Source organism: Nanorana parkeri, unplaced genomic scaffold (assembly GCF_000935625.1).
Source record: "Nanorana parkeri isolate BGI_ZX_2015 unplaced genomic scaffold, ASM93562v1 scaffold412, whole genome shotgun sequence".
NCBI classification, from domain to species: Eukaryota; Metazoa; Chordata; class Amphibia; order Anura; family Dicroglossidae; genus Nanorana; species Nanorana parkeri.
The window spans coordinates 752,436-773,613 of NW_017306680.1; the positions used below are offsets into that span (position 1 = coordinate 752,436).

The window sequence follows — 21,178 nt, forward strand, 5'->3', positions numbered from 1 at the left end:
GCATTTTTCAGCTGCACCACAGCTAAGACCAAATATCAATTGTGTAGAGAGTACCCCAGACCTATCAACAAGTTCCAACAAGGATTTATGTTTTGTGGCTATCCACACCAGTAGCTAAATGTTGCTAAGTCAGTGTTTCCTATACTTCACATGAGATTTCCAGAAAAAGTAAAAACTGCTGATGGGACAGGTTTTGGAGACATTAATAGGTCTCCCCTCACGTAATAAACATACCTGAATGCAACATATAGTATAAATATTACACTACTGCAGCTTATGGGCACTTCTATATAGTCGTAGAGAGCAGTTATCAGATAATGACCAGAAACTACATATCTACAGTTTACTTGATTTTAACTACATTTGTTCAAAGGAAAAAATAGTTATGCAGGAAAAGAGACAGAAAGAATATTAGAAATAGACCTTTATTGGCAGCAAACATGTTAGATGCTCTGTTCATCTAAACATACAGACAAGGCTTTAAATGTACACAGAACATAAATATATATCCTGTAGCAGATCAGATCACAGATGTTCTTTATTCTGTAGCTATATGTTCTATACTAATGACGACTGAAAGAAACAGGCCTTACCTTACTCTCCGAGCAACACATGTTGACAGTATTCCACTGGAGGCTTTCCCGAGATTTTCTACCTTGAGCACACTTCGCAGACTTTAACCTGCTGCTAGTGCAGGTTCAAAGATCATTTATGTGCCACTAAGAGCCACATCTTTACACAGCTTACAGGATCAATTATATAACTAATTAATCCGTTTTTGGATTCAGTCAATATAATTATTCTTACAGCTGCACTCTATGCAGATATAACAGAAACACTATATAACATTATTAAAATGTATTTGCTAGAGCAGTAGAATAAGAGTAGACATCAAGCTCTGCTGCATGCACATGGGCTGACAGTTAACATGCTCACAGAAGGACAGAACAGAGGAATGTCCATATCAATTTGCTGCTGCTCGTTCATTCTCCAATGACATGCTAAGGGCAGAAAGGTGACTGAGCTGTACTACTTAAATGCAGTAGAAAAAAGTCAATTGATTAAATTAACATTGGGTGCTGTCTGTCAGGGCTGTATAAATGAAAAACATACTGCATATGTAAATACAACCATGCTACCTCAGCATACACACTACCTAGGAATAGGGCTAAGCTGTTGCCCCAGGCTGCATCTCATTGGGTCATGTGTGGCACACCTGCCGCCCACATTACCGGCCACAGTGTCCCAGGTTGCTAAGTGCTCTTAGCAACCTGTGACCCTCTGGATGGCATCCCGCCCAGCTCACTGAGATCACTGGTTGCCAGAAATTGAGCCATAGGCGCAGGAGACCCAGGTGGGGACGCAGGACCAAGAAACATACGTACACGTGCGTACAAGGGAAAAATCCCGAAACAAATACAGCAGTGAATTTGTTGTCTCGGACTATCACTATCACAATGAAACTGTCACAGGTCGGCTCAGTAGATCGGGAAGTGAGCGAACACATACCGGCGTTCGCTCACCTCTCGATCCTGTCACAGCTCTCTGCTGTGACAGGGGAGTGGCTGGATTCCCCCCTCCCTGATCCTCCAGCGCTGAATGGCGGAACGGACCGGGGGCGGGTACAGCTGGCTCTGCCTCTAGATAGGCAGAGCCAGCTGTCACTCACGCAGCTGGGCTGATCCAGACATAATTGTCGGGATCCGCTCTGGCTGTGGCGTCCCAGTATACCGCGAGCTGTAGCTCGCGGTATACTGAGCTTAGGGTAACGGGAGGACGCTAGTTTGTGTCCTCCCGTTACCCAAAGGAGAACTATGGGGAAAAGCCCCGACCCCATAGTTCTCCATTAAAAGTAACTTCACCCCACCAGGTCAATATCCCACTATTGATAGCTACATTCAAGCCCTCAAGTATGAGGTTATGAACTACGCATGTACGAGGAAGAGAATTCCCCAGAATATTACTAAGAAAGAGTGGGGGTCCCTGAAGTCTCTTAAAGAGAATATTAGCATATTCATTCAACCGGCTGATAAGGGGAGTGCTGTTTTCGTAATGAATTATGGGGATTACAGGACTAGTATGACAACTATGCTCTCGGATAACACGAGCTATAAACCTATTACCCGATCAATTGTTCATGAAACCCTGGGAGAACTAACCACATTGGTTAATATAGGAGTTGCTAACGGCTGGATCAACATAAAAAATGTCCGAGTTCGTGATCAACATCAATGCACGCATTGCGGTGATTTATGGTTTACCTAAAATCCATAAACGGGTTAACCCTTTGATGTTCCGGACAATTGTTTCAGGAACAGATTCTGCCACACAGCCTCTAGCACAGGTTTTGGATTACCTATTACAGCCATTGGTCAGGGGCCTCCCTGCATACATCAGAGACAAAGGAGATTTCCTTGAGAAACTTGATGCATTTGATACTGTTAGCATGGAGATGTCACACCACTTTAGTCAATAAAGAAATTGACTGGATTTCGTATTGGAGTGCAAGTGACTTTTTCGCTGGTTTCATGTTAACTGCAGAGGCATCTACTGTAGCTCCAGCACCCACCCTGTATTCCGGGTTTTCCTCCGGTTAGGAGTGCGATGGGACTTGTTGAATTTTGGTCTGACTGGCAGACTGTTCTCCCCGCAAATGTAGACACAAATGAATAAATAAACACAGCGTCCGGTCCCCCTACTGATCCATACCAGACCCTTTAGATCTGGTAGGAAAGTTAGGAGGGAAGTAAAAAAAAAGTGTGTGGGGTGCCCCCCTAAAAGTCATACCAGGCCCTTAATCAGGTCTAAAATCGCTTTATAGGATCTCCAATTGATGTTATTCAAAGGCCGTCTCTCTGCAATCATTTCACAGAAAATGACGTCAGCATGTCATCACGACCATATCCAATAAAATATAAATATACAGTATATTTATATATTTCTAGACCTGCTTTGGTCTACTTATAAGGTGAGCGGCCCACTGAGAGGGATGAGCACCTGGGTGATAATTGAAGTTGACGTATGGACTTTGTATAAAGAACTTTCACAGTGGAAGGATAAAGAGTGTGGTGCACTTGGGACAAATCTTGAGCACTTTATACGTGCGATTCCACATTTGTGTACATCTGAACGTGGAATACATGATTGCATTTTCCAGGTGGATATTTCTTATTTAGGATTGATATTTACAAGAAAAAGCAACTGTGAACACAATGATTGCATGTATTGTCTAGCACATATTTGTTATAGAGATTTGTTGTTTTTTTCCCATTTTATTTGATTGTTTTAGTTGAAGCGCAGCACATTTATTATTATACATTGTATGACAGCAAATGGGCAGCAGTGAGTGAACTGCTGGGTATTCGGCTCAGCCAGATGTTGAGTCGAATGGGTTCTTCAGCCGTACTCGGCTGAAGTGAATAGCCGAATGGTGTTCAGCTCCCTTCACTTCGGCTCGGTTATTCACTTGGCTGCTTAGCGAATGACCCCTTAGTCTTATATAGGGAGGTGAGGGGTGGAAGAGCGGGGCCAACACAAATAGTAATTAGACACTTCCAGAAGAGCAGAAGGCCACGACATGGCAGGAGGGTGGAGGAACTGTGCTATGGAATTGAGTCTTGATGGTGTGGTCGCATTGCCTTGCAAGTACAAAGGAGCATTGCAAGTGCATAAAAAAAATCATGTATAAAAACAAATAAATGCTGCAAGTAAGCATTTCAAATCCTTAATTGTTCAGCGCTTTTAACTTTTTTAAGTTGGTGACTGGGTCTCTCTAATTACTATTGTTATTATTATTATTATTAAGTAACAATCGAGATTCTCACAAACACATAATCCTCAGTACAAAGGATTATTTATTACAAATAACACAGAATATAGACAGAGAGCTAACACTTCCTCAGTCTTCTTTAAGGACTCATTTACACTGGCAGCATTCTGCTGCCCAACACAGTCTTATCGCAAGAGCAAGGCTATTTTACTACTACTTGTACTACTGATTTTCACACCAATGCACTAGTTTGGTGTGCACTGAAAAAAATACCTCATACATGTGCTGTAATGCATCTCAAACCACTGCAACACATGACAATTACATGAAAGTAAAAAAAAAAGAAAGAAAAAAGCACTACAATGTGATTTAACAACACATCATAGTGCAATGCACACACATACAAATGCACACCAACAAAAAATGGCACCACAGTGCCCCAATGCAGGTATTAAGCATTACTACGTGTTACTACAGTGCGGTAGTGTGAATGGTCCCTAAATAAGGAAGGACATTAAAACAGTTGGGGATGACTAAACAATAAGCAAGTGTTGAGACAATAAACACCTTGGTCAGAAGTATATATTATACAGCACAGCTTACAGAATTCAGCGTCAGGTGTATGTAATGTACATCACAGTTTATAGAATACGGTGGTCAAGAGTATGTAATGTAGAGCACAGTTTATAGAGTACAGTGGTTAGGAGTATGTAATGTACAGTACAGTTTATAGAGTACAGTGGTCAGGAGTATGTAATGTACAGTACAGTTTATAGACTGCAGAGGTCAGGAGTATGTAATCTACAGTACAGTTTATAGAGTACAGTGGTCAGGAGTATCTAATGTACAGTACAGTTTATAGAGTACAGTGGTCAGGAGTATGTAATGTACAGTACAGTTTATAGAATGCAGAGGTCAGGAGTATGTAATCTACAGTACAGTTTATAGACTACAGAGGTCAGGAGTATGTAATGTACAGTACAGTTTATAGAATGCAGAGGTCAGGAGTATGTAATCTACAGTACAGTTTATAGACTACAGAGGTCAGGAGTATGTAATGTACAGTACAGTTTATAGAATGCAGAGGTCAGGAGTATGTAATCTACAGTACAGTTTATAGACTACAGAGGTCAGGAGTATGTAATGTACAGTACAGTTTATAGAATGCAGAGGTCAGGAGTATGTAATCTACAGTACAGTTTATAGACTACAGAGGTCAGGAGTATGTAATGTACAGTACAGTTTATAGAGTACAGCGGTCAGGTGTATGTAATGTGCAGCACAGTTACGGAGTACAGCAGTCAGGAATATGTAACATAGCGGCACTAACATTGCTGGTCAGTGGAGGAATGTCCAGGTATCAGTGAGAGGAAAAAATGCCCCAACATTGTCTATTGTCAGCAAGAAGAAAAAATGCCAGAGGATCCATAACCTAGTTTTGGTGGTCAGTGAGAAGAGAAAAAAAAAACCCAGTGGCCTTTGTCAGTGAGATACAAAAAATACTATCAGCACTGGTGTCAGTGAGATTGGAAACAGCATTGATGGTTAAAAGAAATCCCTCCAGCATTCATTTCAGTGGGAAAATTCCCCAGCACTGGTGTCAGTGGGATCAAATTTAAAAAAAGATCCCCCAGCACTGGTGTCAGTGAGACTAAATAAAATGCTTCCCTCAGCACTGGTGTCAGTGGGACTAAATAAACAGCTTCCCCCCAGCACTGGTGTCAGTGGGATTAAATAAACAGCTTCCCCCAGCACTGGTGTCAGTGGGATTAAATAAGCAACTTTCCCCAGCACTGGTGTCAGTGGGATTAAATAAAAAAAGATCCCCCGGCACTGGTGTCAGTGGGATTAAATAAAAATAGTTTCCCGGGCACTGGTGTCAGTGGGATTAAATAAGCAACTTTCCCCAGCACTGGTGTCAGTGGGAGTTTAAAAAAAAAAGATCCCCCAGCACTGGCTGTAAGTGGGATTAAATAAAAAGCTTTCGCCAGCACTGGTGTCAGTGGGATTTAAAAAAAAAAAGATCCCCCAGCACTGGCTGTAAGTGGGATTAAATAAAAAGCTTTTCCCAGCACTTGTGTCAGTGGGACTAAATAAAAAGCTTCCCCCCAGCACTGGTGTGAGAGGGAGGTCAGTCAAGGAAATGTTGAATGGCTTTTATACAATGTGATGTGTTGGTGTGTTCTTGCAGCTGGCTCCCCACAATGTGTATGCTTCATGTCATCAGAGTGCCGGCTGCAAGAACCTGGAAGAGACCCCCTGGTGATATGACGTGCCATACCCCAAGACCTCCTGAGATGACGTGGGTATCCCAGGAGGCCAGGGGTAACAAATACCACCTTCTCGACCCAGGTGAGATGCAGGAAGTGTGGGGGTGGTTCTGTGGGGGTGGTTCCCTGAAAACGGATTCAAAAAATAATAACATAATAAATGGATTGTCGGGGGATGAGAGAAATTGGGTGGGGAAGGTGAAGGTCTAATTATAAAGTGTCCAAGACATGTTCTTTCTCAGCTGTCACCAGCTTCTTTCATTTTCCCCACACAGCTTAGAAAATGAAAATGATTAAAACTTAAATGGCTGAGGTCCACTTAAGGCAAAAAAAAAATTCAGGTGCTTTCTTTTAATTCCCCCCAATTTGTATTTACATAATTATACACACATTTTGCAACACGCACACACACTATTCATTATACATACACAGTCCACACTATATACACATACACAGGATTCTGCACTGTACACATTATGCAAACACAATCCGCACTATATACACATGTACAGGATTCTGCACTGTGCACATTATGCAAACATAATCCGCACTATATACACATATACAGGATTCTGCACTGTACACATTATTGACTATTTGAATGCGGACTTCCACAGCGATGACAACCACAATATGGCTGCACTCGCACGCAGCTGCATGAGAGCCACGCCCTCCCCAATATGGCGGCGCGCTTACAGTACACGCACGGCCGTAGGTCAGCGTGACGTGAGGTCGTCCCTAGTTCGGTGTCCTTGTCTCTGTATTAGGAAGATGTGGTACTGGGACGCTCCGGACGGTACAGATTGCGCTGAAAAAACATGGTTTTTGACGAAGTTGGCTACAGGGCTGGGTATGTGGCGTGTAATAGTGTATTCAGGTGTATAGGTTGTACCGTACGACAGGACAGGTGGGATATATGGCGGATCACCTGTGTACGGTCAGGGGCGGATAGAGGATATGTCAGGGAGAGTGATCACGTGTTTCAGACACCAGGGCATTGAGCTGATGTGTGCAGCAATTATCACTGAAGTACCCTGAAGCTGGGTATTATCCAGTATTCACTAGTAATCAGATTTAATGGAATAGTATACAGGTCAAAGGGACTCTGTCATTAAACAAATGAAAGGCTGAGTTTAGCTTTAATACCAGATTCCATGTTATACCCATATTTAGGATGTAACATGGCCACATCGCCACCCCCAACATGTCCTCCTTCTTAAAGGAAACAAGGGGTTCTTCTCCCCCTAAGCCCTTGACAGGTCTTGGATCTGGTGTGGCTCTGCCCACACAGCCTGGTCATCCAATCAGAGATCCTATCCATGGATCTGTAAATGGAGAGACTACAAGGCCTGTCTGCTGCTGTGAGAGATGGACTTGTAGTTGTCAGTGTGTTGACGTCCCATTCGTATGAATGGGCTGTCCTACAGTAACGCCGTGCAATACACCTGCAATGTCACATTGCACATGTGAACACAGGCCAAGGGATTTATCTTAAGGCAAAACTTGCCATGGTGGGAGGTTGCCATTGCTGATTTCTCCTCCTCCACTGTCATGTTCAGCCTCTGCTTTACATACTTTGAGTCACTTTCCTGAAGCAATTATGCGGACAATTACTTATGAAATTTCTCTGTCTTTCCTAGGCTCTTTGTCTTCTGGTCAGTGGCTTTGAAAGTATATAAGCCAATGGTCCGCAATAGTGATAAGCTTGGGCTTGGTTCAAACCCAATTTGCTCAGGCCCATTTAAAACTGACCAACATATACCCCTTGCTGCCCAATCAGTTGCAGTAGGCACATTGCGCGCCCCGCAGTTACGTGTCACAAAGGAGTGGGAAATGGCTGACTGGGCGAGGGGCGTGGTCGGCCGAAGTTTTGAGGGGGCTTGGGTGAACTGGGCTTGCACCAAGCCCCAGCTCATCACTAGTCAGAACATTTGCCAGGCAACCAGCGTTTTCAGCCACAATGGCTGATGAGAGGTTTGCTTTGAAAAATATAGGGCTTTTCCAGATTTTTACAAATAGTTTTCCTCTGCTTTAGACTCTGAACATAGATATATTTCTGCCTAGTTATTCCTGACCCTTTTAGGTTGTTGTGGGCACAGAATAAGAAAAAGCTGTGTTTTATTTCAGTTAGGGATATGAGTGGGCACTGGACTTGCTGCAAACTGAATCTGTGCAAAACTGTCAGTGGCACATTCCCCTACTGGCCCAATCAGCTGTGGCCGGGCCATTCCCTGCCCCACAACTACATATAACAAATGATTGTGGGATGCCCCAGCTGCAGCTGGTTGAGCTAGCAGGGGGCTGCTTCACTTAAGGTGCCCATACACCTTACGATTATCGTACGATAATCGTATGCGATCGACTTTTCGTACGACAATCGTAACGTGTGAATAGAGTGCCCGACCGATAGTACTGTACAATCGTACGACTTCTGACGGTCAAGCATGTCTGAAAACTTTGGTCGATCGTACGATGTTCGCATGGTTGGTGGCGTTTCCGTCCGTCAAAAGTCGTACGATTAACACTGCGCATGCGCAAATGAAAATAATTGTGGTTAATTACCGCAAGTTGTCCAGGTGTTTTTTTTTAACTACCGCTGATTGAACCTTTTCGATAATCAGGGCAGGATGGGGCCATCGTACGAAAATCGTACGACGGTTCGATCATCGGGCGAAAAGTTTTGTCCCATAATCGTAAGGTGTATGGGCACCTTTTACAGTTTGGTTCCGGCACAGCCAACGCATATCCCTGATTTCAATCAACGAAAAAGCAAGAACAGAAATCCATTTTTTACATTTCTGCACAAAATAAAGTGAACTTGTGCCCAAATCATGCACATGATAGTATTTACATATTCTGAACAAGCAGTAAAAACGCTTTTTAATCAACCTGCTTCATCTCAATATCTTTAAAGTGACACTAAACTCAGGAGTTAAACCTTAAAAATGCATTCAAGTACCCTAACTATTAAAAAATTTATCTTTGTGTATCACTCGGCTGTAGATCCTCAAATCATGTCTGAATTGGTGCTGACACTGTCCTTCCTTCTGAAGGGGGACTACTTTTGTTCCCCATGGGCCCTGTGTGTGTTGTAAAGTAGTCACCGCTCCAAGTTGACTCCCATAATGGACTACAATCTCATGTTTAGTTAGCTAATCTGTATTGAGATTGTAGTCCATCACAGGAGTGAGCTTGGAGTGGTGACTACTTTACAACACACACAGGGACCATGGGGAACAAAAGTAGTCACCTCCAGAAGAAAGGACAGCACCAATTTAGAGATGATTTGAGGATCCACAACAGCCGAGTGATAGTGAGTGAGATCACAGTGGTATGGAGCAGATGTCACTGCTGTCTGAAATGAATAGACCACGTGTCTGTCTATGGGGTATTGGATGTAAACGGACACCTATCCAGCCAAACGGATCTCTGATCCGTTAGTTTTTCTGGACCTGGGCGGGGTCTGGGATAACCGGGTGTAAACAGACGCCATCCGTTTACACACAGCTTCCCTCCCACAGACTTACATTGGGCATCTGATTGGGTCCACCTGAAAAATTGACAGGCGGACCCAATCATACCGCCTGTGTAAAAGGGGCCTGAGGGCTTGTTCACACCATGTTCGGATCATGTCCAGAACTGTTTGTTCCCGGACCAAATGTGTTGGTTCCCGGACCAAATTATGGTATTTCTGGGCTCTGTTCACACCAGCGCAGTCTGTTCCGGTCCAGACAAAAAAATAAATAAATACTGTTTGTCTTATCTTCCCTGGTCTGGAATGAACTGAAACACATGCAAACGCATCAAAACCGCATACAAAAGCACTGGACTGCACCTGAAAGCCCATTTTAAGCTATAAAAACTGCACCGGAACACGGCCAAATGGCGGTAAAAATGCACTGCATTTCCAGATCTGCTCCAGACATGGTGTGAACATATACTAAGTGTTGTGGAGAAATTTAATTTTACGTTCATACCATATGCATTGAAATCTGTTGCTTTTTTTTTAATAGCAGATCTTGGCAGGCTGCCAACATTTTAATGTAAACAAACATCTCTTGAGAACAAATAAAGGGGGCTGAGTGACACCATGAGATGCATGGTGTCATTGGTAATAACTAGTGATGAGGCTCGGCTCATCACCCCCTTCTTACCCAGTCAATGTCAGAAGTTGCAGCAGGGGCATTCCAAGTCCCTTTGTGATGTATAGCTGCAGGACAGAGAATGCGCCGCCCATTTTGAGCGGGCTTGTCCGAAGGTGAACTGAGTTTGCACCAAGCCCAGCCTCCTCACTAGTAATAGCCTGCAGTTTTCCAGTGTTAATTGCTGGACAACCAGAGCGTAGACAGAAGTCAACCATGGTACTATGGATTTATAAATTTAAATGTGTTATATGACTGTTTAATCATAGATTAATTCTAGGGTGAACTTCCTCTTTAAAAGCAGCTAATGAGGTCAGAGAATAAATAGTTTATGTCCATAGTCAGGGAACAGGTACACCTTAGGCAAAATGAACAAATCTTTGCCCTATTGACTAAGTTATGTGAATGTTCTGTACCCCTTCACTAAATCAGCCACATTATCTGTGATCGTGTCCTCGAAGCTACCATAGTTCAAACCAAGACTTTCTTTTTCAGTGGTGGTATTATTGGTTCTGAGATTTTTTTTTTTTTTTGTGTAAACTCATATTTTTTTCTTTTAGGTTTGGCGGGGTCGGCATATTACGTAGTCCTTTTCCAGCCTAAGACAGTACTGGAGGCCGTTAAAAATGCAGGAGGTGCTACTCTTACTTTGGGTATGTTTAATTAAATTCATTGGAAATATCAGTATGAACCTATTTGATCCAGTAAAATGTAAGAACCTGTGGCGATGAGCTTGTGTTAATGGCATCCATTTGATATGTGTGAGAAACATCTGGGATTATTCAGAATTCATTGACGGGTGCATATGACCTGCAGTTTGCCTCCTTTGGACCTGCATTCGACCTACTTCAAGCAGATTTTGCATTCCCATAGAGCAAACAAAAGCTCGTTGACACAGGCTGAAACATAATTGGCAAAGGTGTTGCCATTGCTTGAATACCAAGCATGCACGCTCCCGGCTGCATGCGTTGACTTACACAGTGTCTCTCCTCCCCGCCGTGATCTCCACTGTGTATGCGCCCGCTCTCATCCTGCTGCATGCCGTTCGGGGAAGCTGGATTCTACAGCCAGGCTCGAGCAGCAGAGACAGAGGTAAGTATTTACCTATTTGGTAACACTTATTTTTTTAAATGTTTTTGCTTATATTTAGTGCTTGCTAAAAAAATTGGACTTTAAAGGAGAACTATGGGGTTCTATCTTTTTTTTTAATGAATGCATTCCTTAGGCTAAATAAGTAAATAATGTAATTTACTGTAATTAGCCAAAATGCATGTAGTAAATGCTGAAGAGAGAGAGAGAGAGAGCTCCTTCCCCTCTGTCATCAGCGATCCACGATCTGTCAGCAGGGAGAGAGAGAGGGGGGAAGGAGCTGGCACACGGGGACGTGCAGGTAAGGAGAGAGCTCTCAAGAATCACTGTCAATCATCAGTGGGGAGGATCCCGTCAGATAAGTCGGGATGTCTTCTCATTGCGGCGCTTAGCCCCGCCCACCACCTAAAATAAGGTTTTACAGCCTTCCTGTGCATTTTGGCTAATTACAGTAAATTACATTATTTACATTATTTACTTATTTAGCCTAAGGAATGCATTCATAAAAAAAAGATAGAACCCCATAGTTCTCCTTTTAATACTACTTTAAATTGATAAATTGCTCCTCTGGGATTCCACAGCAACTAGTTGCATGACCATATGGTCACATAAGCTCTGAGGATCATCAGAGTTTATATTGGCTAATCCTTCTCTTCAACACAGATAATGTTATAAAATGGCTAGGCATTTAGTCATGTGATCAGCAGCAAAGAATCGCAGAGCAGTGGTTTCTGTAGCCAAGGTAAGTATTTTGTGACATTTGCTACTGTGTTAGTTTACGGGCACATTCACACCGGTGTCATGTATTAATCGTTAATCGCGGTACTGCAATACCGTGTGTTGCAGTGCGATTAAAAACAGGCAGAGGGCAAAATTCCTCGTGAACTTGACTTTCTAGTGATTAGTTCTGCCTCTCTGATGCCATGTCTCCTTCCCCTTTCAACTTTATTTAGGTGAATGAGCTCTAACAAAATGGCTTGTGCTCTGCGTGGTTCAATGCTACCAGGTGTTGGTCTTGGCAGTCTCTCAACTGGTGTTTAACCCCTTCGTGACTGACGACGTACAGTGTACGTCGCCAGCATCGGGGCTGTTTATACAGACTCCCGGTGACTTTTGCCGCCGGGACTCTGTTTAAACTACAAAATATTTGAATGTCTGAAAACCAGCTCTGCCCACCTGTGGTTGCGCTGTTTGCCCACCCCTTTGTTTGAAACTGCTTGGGGAAGTCCCACGGTTTATAAATATGACATTTTTGTCATTCAGTGGAAGCTTTGGTAAAGCTTATTTATTTGAATCCCTTTTTTGGAAATTGAGTGGCAGAACACCCACCTCTCTTGTTTTGTATGTTCTCATGCTGCTTGTTACATCTGAGCAGGGTGGTTAGAAGAGGGGTTAGGTTCCTTGGCCTTAGTGTTTCATGCCAAGTGTCCAATTTCGTCCAGGTGAGAGTTGCAGTAGAACCTATAGTTCATGAATATGAAATGCTGTGTCACTCAATCATTAAGGGGATGTGTAAGAGTTGCGCTTTACCTGTAGTAGCATCTGCAAAATCACAATGGATTTAAAAAATGGACTGGATTTTTTTCTAACAAATAATATCTATGGTTTTAATTACAAATAAATAGAATAGGAATGTTTTGATGAAGGCAATTGATACAATACCCTTTGTTGGATCAGGAAGTAATTTGCCCATAGGCCAAAACTGCTGGAGGCTGTGAGAGTTGCAATTTGATAGACACGTCCATCACATATTGGAAAGGAACATCACAGAACATGTCAGTTGAACCTGGGATGAAGCCACATAATGTGAGAGATGCAGACTTCTTTATGTTTGTATTTTCGTGATCTTTTTCTGTTCTTTCCTAGCTGCACTTGGAGCAATGTTTAGTGCCACTACCTGTATAACAGCCCAGGTTCGTGAAAAGCCAGATGACGCATTAAACTATTTTATAGGGGGTTGTACATCTGGTCTCCTCCTAGGAGTAAAAAGTAAGTTACATTTTTATTTAATTTAAACATATTTTATAGTCATACATGTGTTTGGAACTGACAGCATAAAAATGCAGGTGTAGAAAGAGGTACAGTGTAATACTAGGTTGATGAAAGCAGGGCAGATATTGTTGATGCGTGCATTATCAGATTTGGTTATCTGTGTTTTTAACTTTTTTTTTGGAGATCCCATTGCCTATAACCTGCTATCTTCATCAAGCCAATAGGTCACGGATAAGCAAAACCCGGCCTTCCAGCTGTGGTGAAACTACAAATTCCATTAGGCATTGCAAGACTCTGGCAGCCACAGGTTGACTCCCAGAGGCAAATGCATAATGGGATTTGTAGTTTTACCATAGCTGGGGGGCCAGAGTTTGCCTACCCCTGCTATATGAGATAAAACCTGCCAATATATGAGATTGAGCAGTCAGTGGAATTAATATTTAAATGGCATTACTGATGTATTAAACACAATGCTGTGAAGGGGGTATGGTAAGTTTTTTTTTTTTTTTTTTTGTTAACTTTTAATGTTATGGTTACATTGAACCTGTTGCTAATAGTATATACATTAAATAAAGTTTTACTTGTAAAACAAGTTTGTAAATACTTTTCTATCTGCCTGTGCCGCTGAGCACTAATTTGAAACCTAAAGATTCTTATGCTGAGGTCCAAAGTGAAACCAACACTTCTAGTAATGTTTGCCCATCGACTCTTACTGGGTTCTCCTGTTGACCCCCATGTCACTACTGTGTCTTGTGATGAGTGGAGGTCAGAGGGAGGAACTAGTGAGAGCTGCAAGTTTTTTTTGTTCTTTTTTTAACTTTCTCTTTATTAAACATTTTTTTTTAACAATAGACAAACCATAACAAGCAGCCACATTAGGGACTGATAAATGTACATAGGTCAGGACTCGCAATCCCATGGCAACTAAATTACACATTATTTCAACCATAAAAGTTCAAAGTGAAGGGGAAAAAGGTGCATAGGGTGACATAGTAGTATAGCTAAGTATTACGTAGGAGCCACTTATTTCAGATATGCAGTCAAGGGCTCCCTTTTTTTTTTTTCTTGACACTAAATAAGTATAAAACCTAGAAGGAAAAGAGAGAAAACGAAATCCAAGATGAGGCATAGAAAGAGAAAATGGTGCAGCAATAGAAAGAGGGAGAGAAAAGGGGGAAAAGAAAAAGAATCCGTGCTCTCCAGCAGACCAGGACTCCCTCAGCTGAGTTATAAGAAGGTGGAATAGGGAAAAAAGATAGGGGTGAATTACATCAGAGGGTCATTTTTTTCGCCAGGAGGACCAGGTTTTCTCAAATGCAGACATGGTGTTACGTAACAGCAACATTAAATATTTCATGTCAAAGATATTGTGAATACGTCTATAGAGATCTAGAGAAGAGGGTGGCAGCGACTGTTTCCATTTCAGGGAGAGAAGACACCTAGCAGCAGTCAAGACATGATACGGTAATCTAATGCTGTACTTGGGCTGAATGGGAAAGGGAAGGTCTAGTAGCCAATGAGTAGGGTTCATAGGCACTGAGGTGTCTAGAAGGTCCCCAAGAAAAGACAGCACACGTTTCCAGAAACCACAAATTTGGGAACATTCCCAAAAAGGCGGTACAAACTTTGTTGGATCTCCTGCATATAGACAAAATTGTTGGGTTGATAGCATGCAGATGATCTGGGGTATGGTTCCAATGATTCAGTATCTTGTATTGATTTCCCGTATATAGAGTGCAAATGGACGTTTTATTGGCGTTACTCCAGATTTTCTCCCACTCTTCCAGAGTCAACTCTCTCCCCAATAAAGTCTCCCATTTAGACACACAGTGATGTTTAGGGAAAGGATTACCTGGGAGTTTAGAGTTGTCAGAGATTATGGAAGTGTTAGTTGTAATGCTGAGTTCAGAAGAAGATTTCAGAGCAACAAGGAAGGTTTTAAAGGTGGCCTGTGTCCCTTTTTGAGGTGAATTTAGTCAGTGAGAAATATATCACCTGAATAGAAATTGAGGGGAAATATGTCTAATTGGGACACAGAGAACAGTAAAATCCTGGTAGGGATTCTGAACCTTCTTTTTCTACTATAACTTTTTCTACCTTATTGTCCAATGAAGGACACAGGGATTCTTAGACTGTTGAGTTATACTGCCGCCTACAGGGAAAAATGGCAACAAAAAAGCCTTTGGCCAGCACAGCATAACCCTGCCCACAATCATCATGTCTGTTTTTGCTATTGTCCCCAGGATAGTGGACGTGTTTTCTTCAGCTCTGCTTTTCTCTGATCGTTTGGAAGATTTTCTACTTTCAACAGCTGCTGATAGATTCATGCCAAATATATCAATTCCTGGAAATTTTCTCCAGTCCATCGAACACAGGCTTTCCCTGACCTCTCTGTGACAGCGCTGAATTTCTGGAAGTTCTACAGTCATCTACAGCTTCTGGTGAATTCAGGCTGGATGTGAAAACCCTGGATGACTCTCCTAGTCAAGCAACACAGGTTCCCAGTTCATTATACATACTGGTGTTTCCTCTGCGTCAGGCCTGCAGTCAGCAATGACTATCATTTTGTGTTCCAGTTCATATAGGATTCTACTACTCAGGTCATGCCAGTATGCCTGGCATTCCTTATGGATTCACCAGTCCAGAACTAAGGCAGTTTTCACTGTCCCCATCTCTGAAGACTCGACTTTATCAGTGGTGTAGCAGACTAATGTTGTTTTGGCCTCTATCTGCCATCTCCTACTGTCAGGTTGTCGATTTGTTGGGAATTTTCGTGTGCACTTGTCCCCCTGCAGCTCCATGTGTCCTAATGCAGATGTTAAGTGCTCTCCCCATTGCTCTGAATGGCGAGTGGATTTCCTTCCTGCTTTCTCTATGGCTACTATGTGTTGTTTACTGGCCCCCTCATTGCCTTTGGTGATGTAGTACATTTGGGCAATGGGGATTAGTTTGCGTCCTAACCTTTTAGCTTGTTGTGTCTGGCCTTAATTTCTATGGCTGGCAATCAGATGTGGGGTTGCTCAGCTTAAGCAAGCGCACTGCAGGACTTGGTCTTTTTTTGGCTCTTCCCCCATTCTCCATTCTTTGCTAAGCCTAACATGCTGTACTTCTCTGGTTTAGTTTAGGATCCTTCTGTGAATCTGTTATTAGATGAGGACTCTAAAAGAAGTATTGTTGTGGCACAGGATGTGAAATTCTTGTTCATTTTTATTGAACGTCGCTTGCGACAATCAAACCAATGTTTCGGAGCCATGTAGGGTCCCTTCCTCAGGGCGACATATTGAGAAAAAAAGAGAAAGGTCTACAGAGCCATATGGAGTGCAGGTGACAAACCACAACACTAGATTTTGGTCTGTGGCTATTAAGCCCACATCTGACAATTTATTATCTCCTTATTTTGGCGGTCTGGTTCACCCTTTACAGTAGTAGCATTGACCGCTTCTGTTTGTGATTTGTACTTTCTCAAAACCATGAAGTATGCATAAACAAATGGCTGTAATTTTTTATTTCAGCTGTGCCGGTCTGTCAAAAGCTTCCTGGTTTTCCTATTGAATGATTCTTCTGTTAGTACTCGTGCATGGGCAATGCTGGGCTGTGGACTTCTTGTATCAGAGGCATTTGTGCTGCATGGTCTTGGAGGGACTATGTCTCTTCAGATCGTTTTTAGAATATTTCTATTTATTATTTTTCTAGGACGTTATTGATGGCAAGAGTGCCCATTTTCTTCATCGGAAGAAGCCTAAAGACAAGAACATTGAATATTCTCTCTGACCATTAAGAAAGGCACCCTCCAAGCCAAGTTCCCAGTCCATCTTCTAGGTCTAGTACTGCCGGCTGCCAAATCTGCAGACGAGCCTTCCTTGGCATGCAGGTGAGCCCTCACTTTCCAGTGTGGGGGACACTTGGACAAGTTGCATTTCTGATTCTTGGGTGCAGGAAGTAATAACCCATGCTGCAAACTGTATTCTGGCTCCCTGTCCTTTCCTTTTTGTGTCATTCCACAGATTTGCAGATTTTTCATCAAGCCCTCTCAGTTCTCCTGGATCAAGGTGTCACTTCCTGTGGCAGAACAAATTCAGGGGTTTTTCCTCCAACTTGTTTATTGTCACCATGCACAAAAGGGGCATTTGCCCCATATTGGATCTCTAGTTCTAAATGTCTCAATTGGGATCCAGAAATTCTGCATGAAATCCACTGTATCTGTCAATGCCTCTATTCTCCAGGGTGATCTTCTGATGTCTGTGGACATCAAGCCCATGTCCACCTGTATGTCCCCATCTTTCAAGGACATGTATGGTTCCAAGGTTTTATTGTGGGGCTGCTGCACTACTGATTTGGTGGTCCTGACTTTCTACCTCTTGTCTGCACCTTAAGTATTCACCAAAGTAGTCCTGCTATAAGCCCTACTTCTCCCTCGTGGAACCCCTAGTGTGGCATTAGATGACCTCCTGTTGATGGTAATGTCAGCTTGGACTTCTGTTGGGCAACGTGACCTTGATAGTTCAGATCTGTTGTTTCAGTTCAGGTGGATCCTGAACCTTAACAAATCACTAATTTAGCATGTTTCTTCAACAGGAGACACCTCAAACTTTCTAGTCTCGTATTTAGTCTTTCCAGGCCAGTAGTTGCATGACTTTCTGCTTCTGCATGAGTGTCCTGAATCTGGTTCTTTCTGTGCTTTAAAGATTGTATGAACCCATCATATTTTTTGTAGCCATCACCTCTACGAGGCAAGTATCTTACCTGGCGGCTTTATCCTGCAAGTTACCCCGTCTTGTTCTGCATTGGGAAAAGGAGGTGTTGAGGCCCAGGATGTCCTTCTTGCCTAGGTTTGTTTTTTTTTTGCCTTTTATCTCAACTAGAACAGTGTTCTCCACCCCCCTGTGTGGCTCGAGTTCACCAAAAGGAAATGTCCCTCCATTGTCAGAGTGTGGTCCAAGCTGTGAGATTCTGTCTCTCAGCCACTGCTTTATCAGGGGGACTGATTCCTTTTGCATTCTGGATTGACCCTGAGGGTACACCTGCTTCTCTGTTCACCATCTCTAGGTGACTAGATCCTGTAGATCTTTCAGCTGTAGCTCTTTGAGCTGTAGACAGTCCCCAGTTTTTTGTTGTCTCTTCTTGGGCCTCTTTGCCTTTGTTGCTATGTTGCCCACCCCTCTGTTGGACTGCTTTTGGACATCCTAACACTCTAAGAATTCCCGTGTTCCTCAATTGATAAAACAAAAAGGATTTTTGTACTTACCGTAAAATCCTTCTCTTGGAGTCCATTGGGGTACATAGGTCCCTCCCTCAGTGGTACTTTTATGCTTCCTGTACTACTTTGCTACAATACTGAGGCATGACGGATTTGGGTGGGGTCAACTGCTCTTCTTCTTTTTGCCTGTGTCCATTTTTCCTGTAGGTGGCAGTATAACCCAGCAGTCTAAGAATTCTTACAATTACTTTTTTCTGGAAGCTTAAAGAAAACCTGTGACAGAAAAAGCTGCCTTTACTGAGTTGTTTTTTAAAAGGTACTACCTCCAGAACTGTCATTCTAATCCTCACTTATGTGATGAATCGCTGACCTGGAACAAGTATAATGGACAGGAGTTCGGACTTTTCAGAGATCACTAACTGCATACTTTTATTACAGGTCTGACGTGCTAGGTCAGGGGTCAGCAACCTTAAACACTCAAAGAGCCATTTGGACCCGTTTCCCACAGAAAAGAATACACCGGGAGCCACTAAGCCCCTTACACATCTAAAATGAAGACAACACAGCATATATCGTTTTTTACCTTTTATGCTATGTGTAGCATGTATATAGGTATATGTGGGCTTAGTAATGCACTGGACTCTGGGCTTACCTGAGACCCCGCAGAGCCCACCTGAGTGACCCTGCAGAGCACACCATAGTCATGCACAGCCCATCTGAGACTCTCTATGGTGGGATCTGCAGGGCCTCTGGTGGGCTGGTCTTCGAGGTCCCTTTCCCTGTACCTCCTCCCAACTCCTCTTACCTGCTGGGGCCTGGTCTCCTCCACCCCCTCCCCTGTCACCTCTGCCATTCCACCACTGGCACAGCTGATACCAGTGAAATGCGGTACCTCTTGCTCCGGGTGAGGCATGCCCCAGCCCCGCCGGCTGAAGCCCTGCCTCCAACCCGTCCCCAAGCTAGTGTAAAGGAGAAAGGGAGGTGACCGGGAGGAGTCTCCCTGTCCCTCACTTACTCCTCACTGCTGAGGCGCTCCGCCCATGACGGGTTACACAGCAGGGAGGATTTCCCTGCTGTGTTACCTGTTAGATGCCGATCTGAATGGAGAAAAAGCTGTCGGCTTCAGACATGAAGCTGACCGCTTTTTCCTCCATAATTCTAGGTGAGCACGCTGATACTCATGTAAGAGGCCCCCCAGGCTGCCCAGACCCTTCACATGGGTACCGGCCATACCCCCTGATGGCGGTGTTCTATCAAAGTTCGCAACTACATTAGAATGTGTGACTGGTGATGTGGTCACACATTTCAATGTAGTCCCGCCCAGTTTTTTGGCGGTGGAATGTGTGACTGCCAATAGGTCAAGCATTCCAAAGCTTTTTCAGCTGTTCCAGGGCAGATCGGCATCGCAAATCGTATGTGCAGGAGAACCGATCTGCCCTGGAACGGCTGTTCGGTCCTGCAATGTCACTTCTATCCGACTCTGAGTGCAATCTCACATTCCACCCCTATGATTTGTGATGCCGATCTGCCCTGGAACAGCTGAGAAAGCGTTGGAATGCTTGACCTATTGGTGGTCACACATTCCACCGCCAAAAAAACTGGGCGGGACTACATTGAAATGTGTGACCACGTCACCGGTCACACATTCCAACCTAGTTACAAACTTTGATATAACAGCGGCCCTGTCTAATAATTTAATCACAGATAGATTATAATAGGCAACATTACAGTGTAACGTTCCCCATTATAATCCACTTTTCTAATTAAGTGAAATAAAAGCACACAGTGTGCAGTTACACCCGTACCGAGGCTCCAGTGGTAGTTCCGCCCCTGGACAGGGAGCCGCAGCAGAGGAATGAAAGAGCCACGGGTTGCTGACCCCTGCACTAGGTAGTGAAGACCAGGATCAGAGAGAGCCCAAACATCTGCTCCTTTAAAAACCAAGTTACCAATGGCAGCTGCTGAATTTTTAACTCGCAGGTTCCCTTTAAGATCTCTTCCAAAATATCTTGGTTATGATGGAAAGAAAAAGCCAACTATTTCTACCCAGCTGTGTTTACTTTAAACAGACGGAGTATATAATGTGGAGACTTCTTTTCTGTTCACAGATCAAAGCTATGCAACTGCGTCTGTAGCATGTCTTGCATTTGGAGGATTTGCCACTCTTGCCAAGGTTTCCAAAAAGGAGGGCTGGGTGTGGATTCCATCTGAACCAAGACTCTGAAACGTTTTGTTTTGTTATATTAGTGCTGAAAATAAATATACATATTATTATTGAGTCTGGTGATTTTTGTTTGCCTACTTTGTTTCTGTAGTGTACACAATATGTTTTGTCACAACTGTGGTCTGTAAGTATGCGTCACCATATGGCATAAGAAACCTGTAATTTTCAAGTAAGTAATTTCAGGTAATCCTCTAACCCCTCTATCAAATGCCATTCCATACCTGTGTGTGTATGTGATATATATATATATATATATATATATATGTATGTGTGTATGTATATATGTACCGCACGTGTGTGTGTGTGTGTATAAATGGGGCAGGTGCTTTTAGTTAACTGCTTTTTTAGGTGCTCTTTAGAAACAGTGCAAAGAACAGTTTTGTCCAGTGCTTGGTGTTAACAAAAACATCTATTGCCTGCTAGCTTCTTTTGGAGCAAAATTAAATTTCTAAGTATACAGATGGTGACAAATTTGCAGGTCTCTGCTTCATCAGC

General features: G+C 43.1%; 1 protein-coding gene across 1 annotated transcript; it reads left to right on the forward strand.

The window, feature by feature from the left end:
• Nucleotides 1-6,746: 6,746 nt before the first annotated feature.
• NDUFA11 (NADH:ubiquinone oxidoreductase subunit A11) lies at nt 6,747-20,737 on the forward strand. Its single transcript, XM_018559693.1, has 4 exons — nt 6,747-6,889; nt 10,742-10,834; nt 13,137-13,259; nt 20,568-20,737. Exons 1-4 carry the CDS (start codon nt 6,811-6,813, stop codon nt 20,681-20,683), a joined length of 411 nt encoding a protein of 136 aa, XP_018415195.1. The 5' UTR covers nt 6,747-6,810; the 3' UTR covers nt 20,684-20,737.
• The last annotated feature ends 441 nt before the right edge of the window (nt 20,738-21,178 follow it).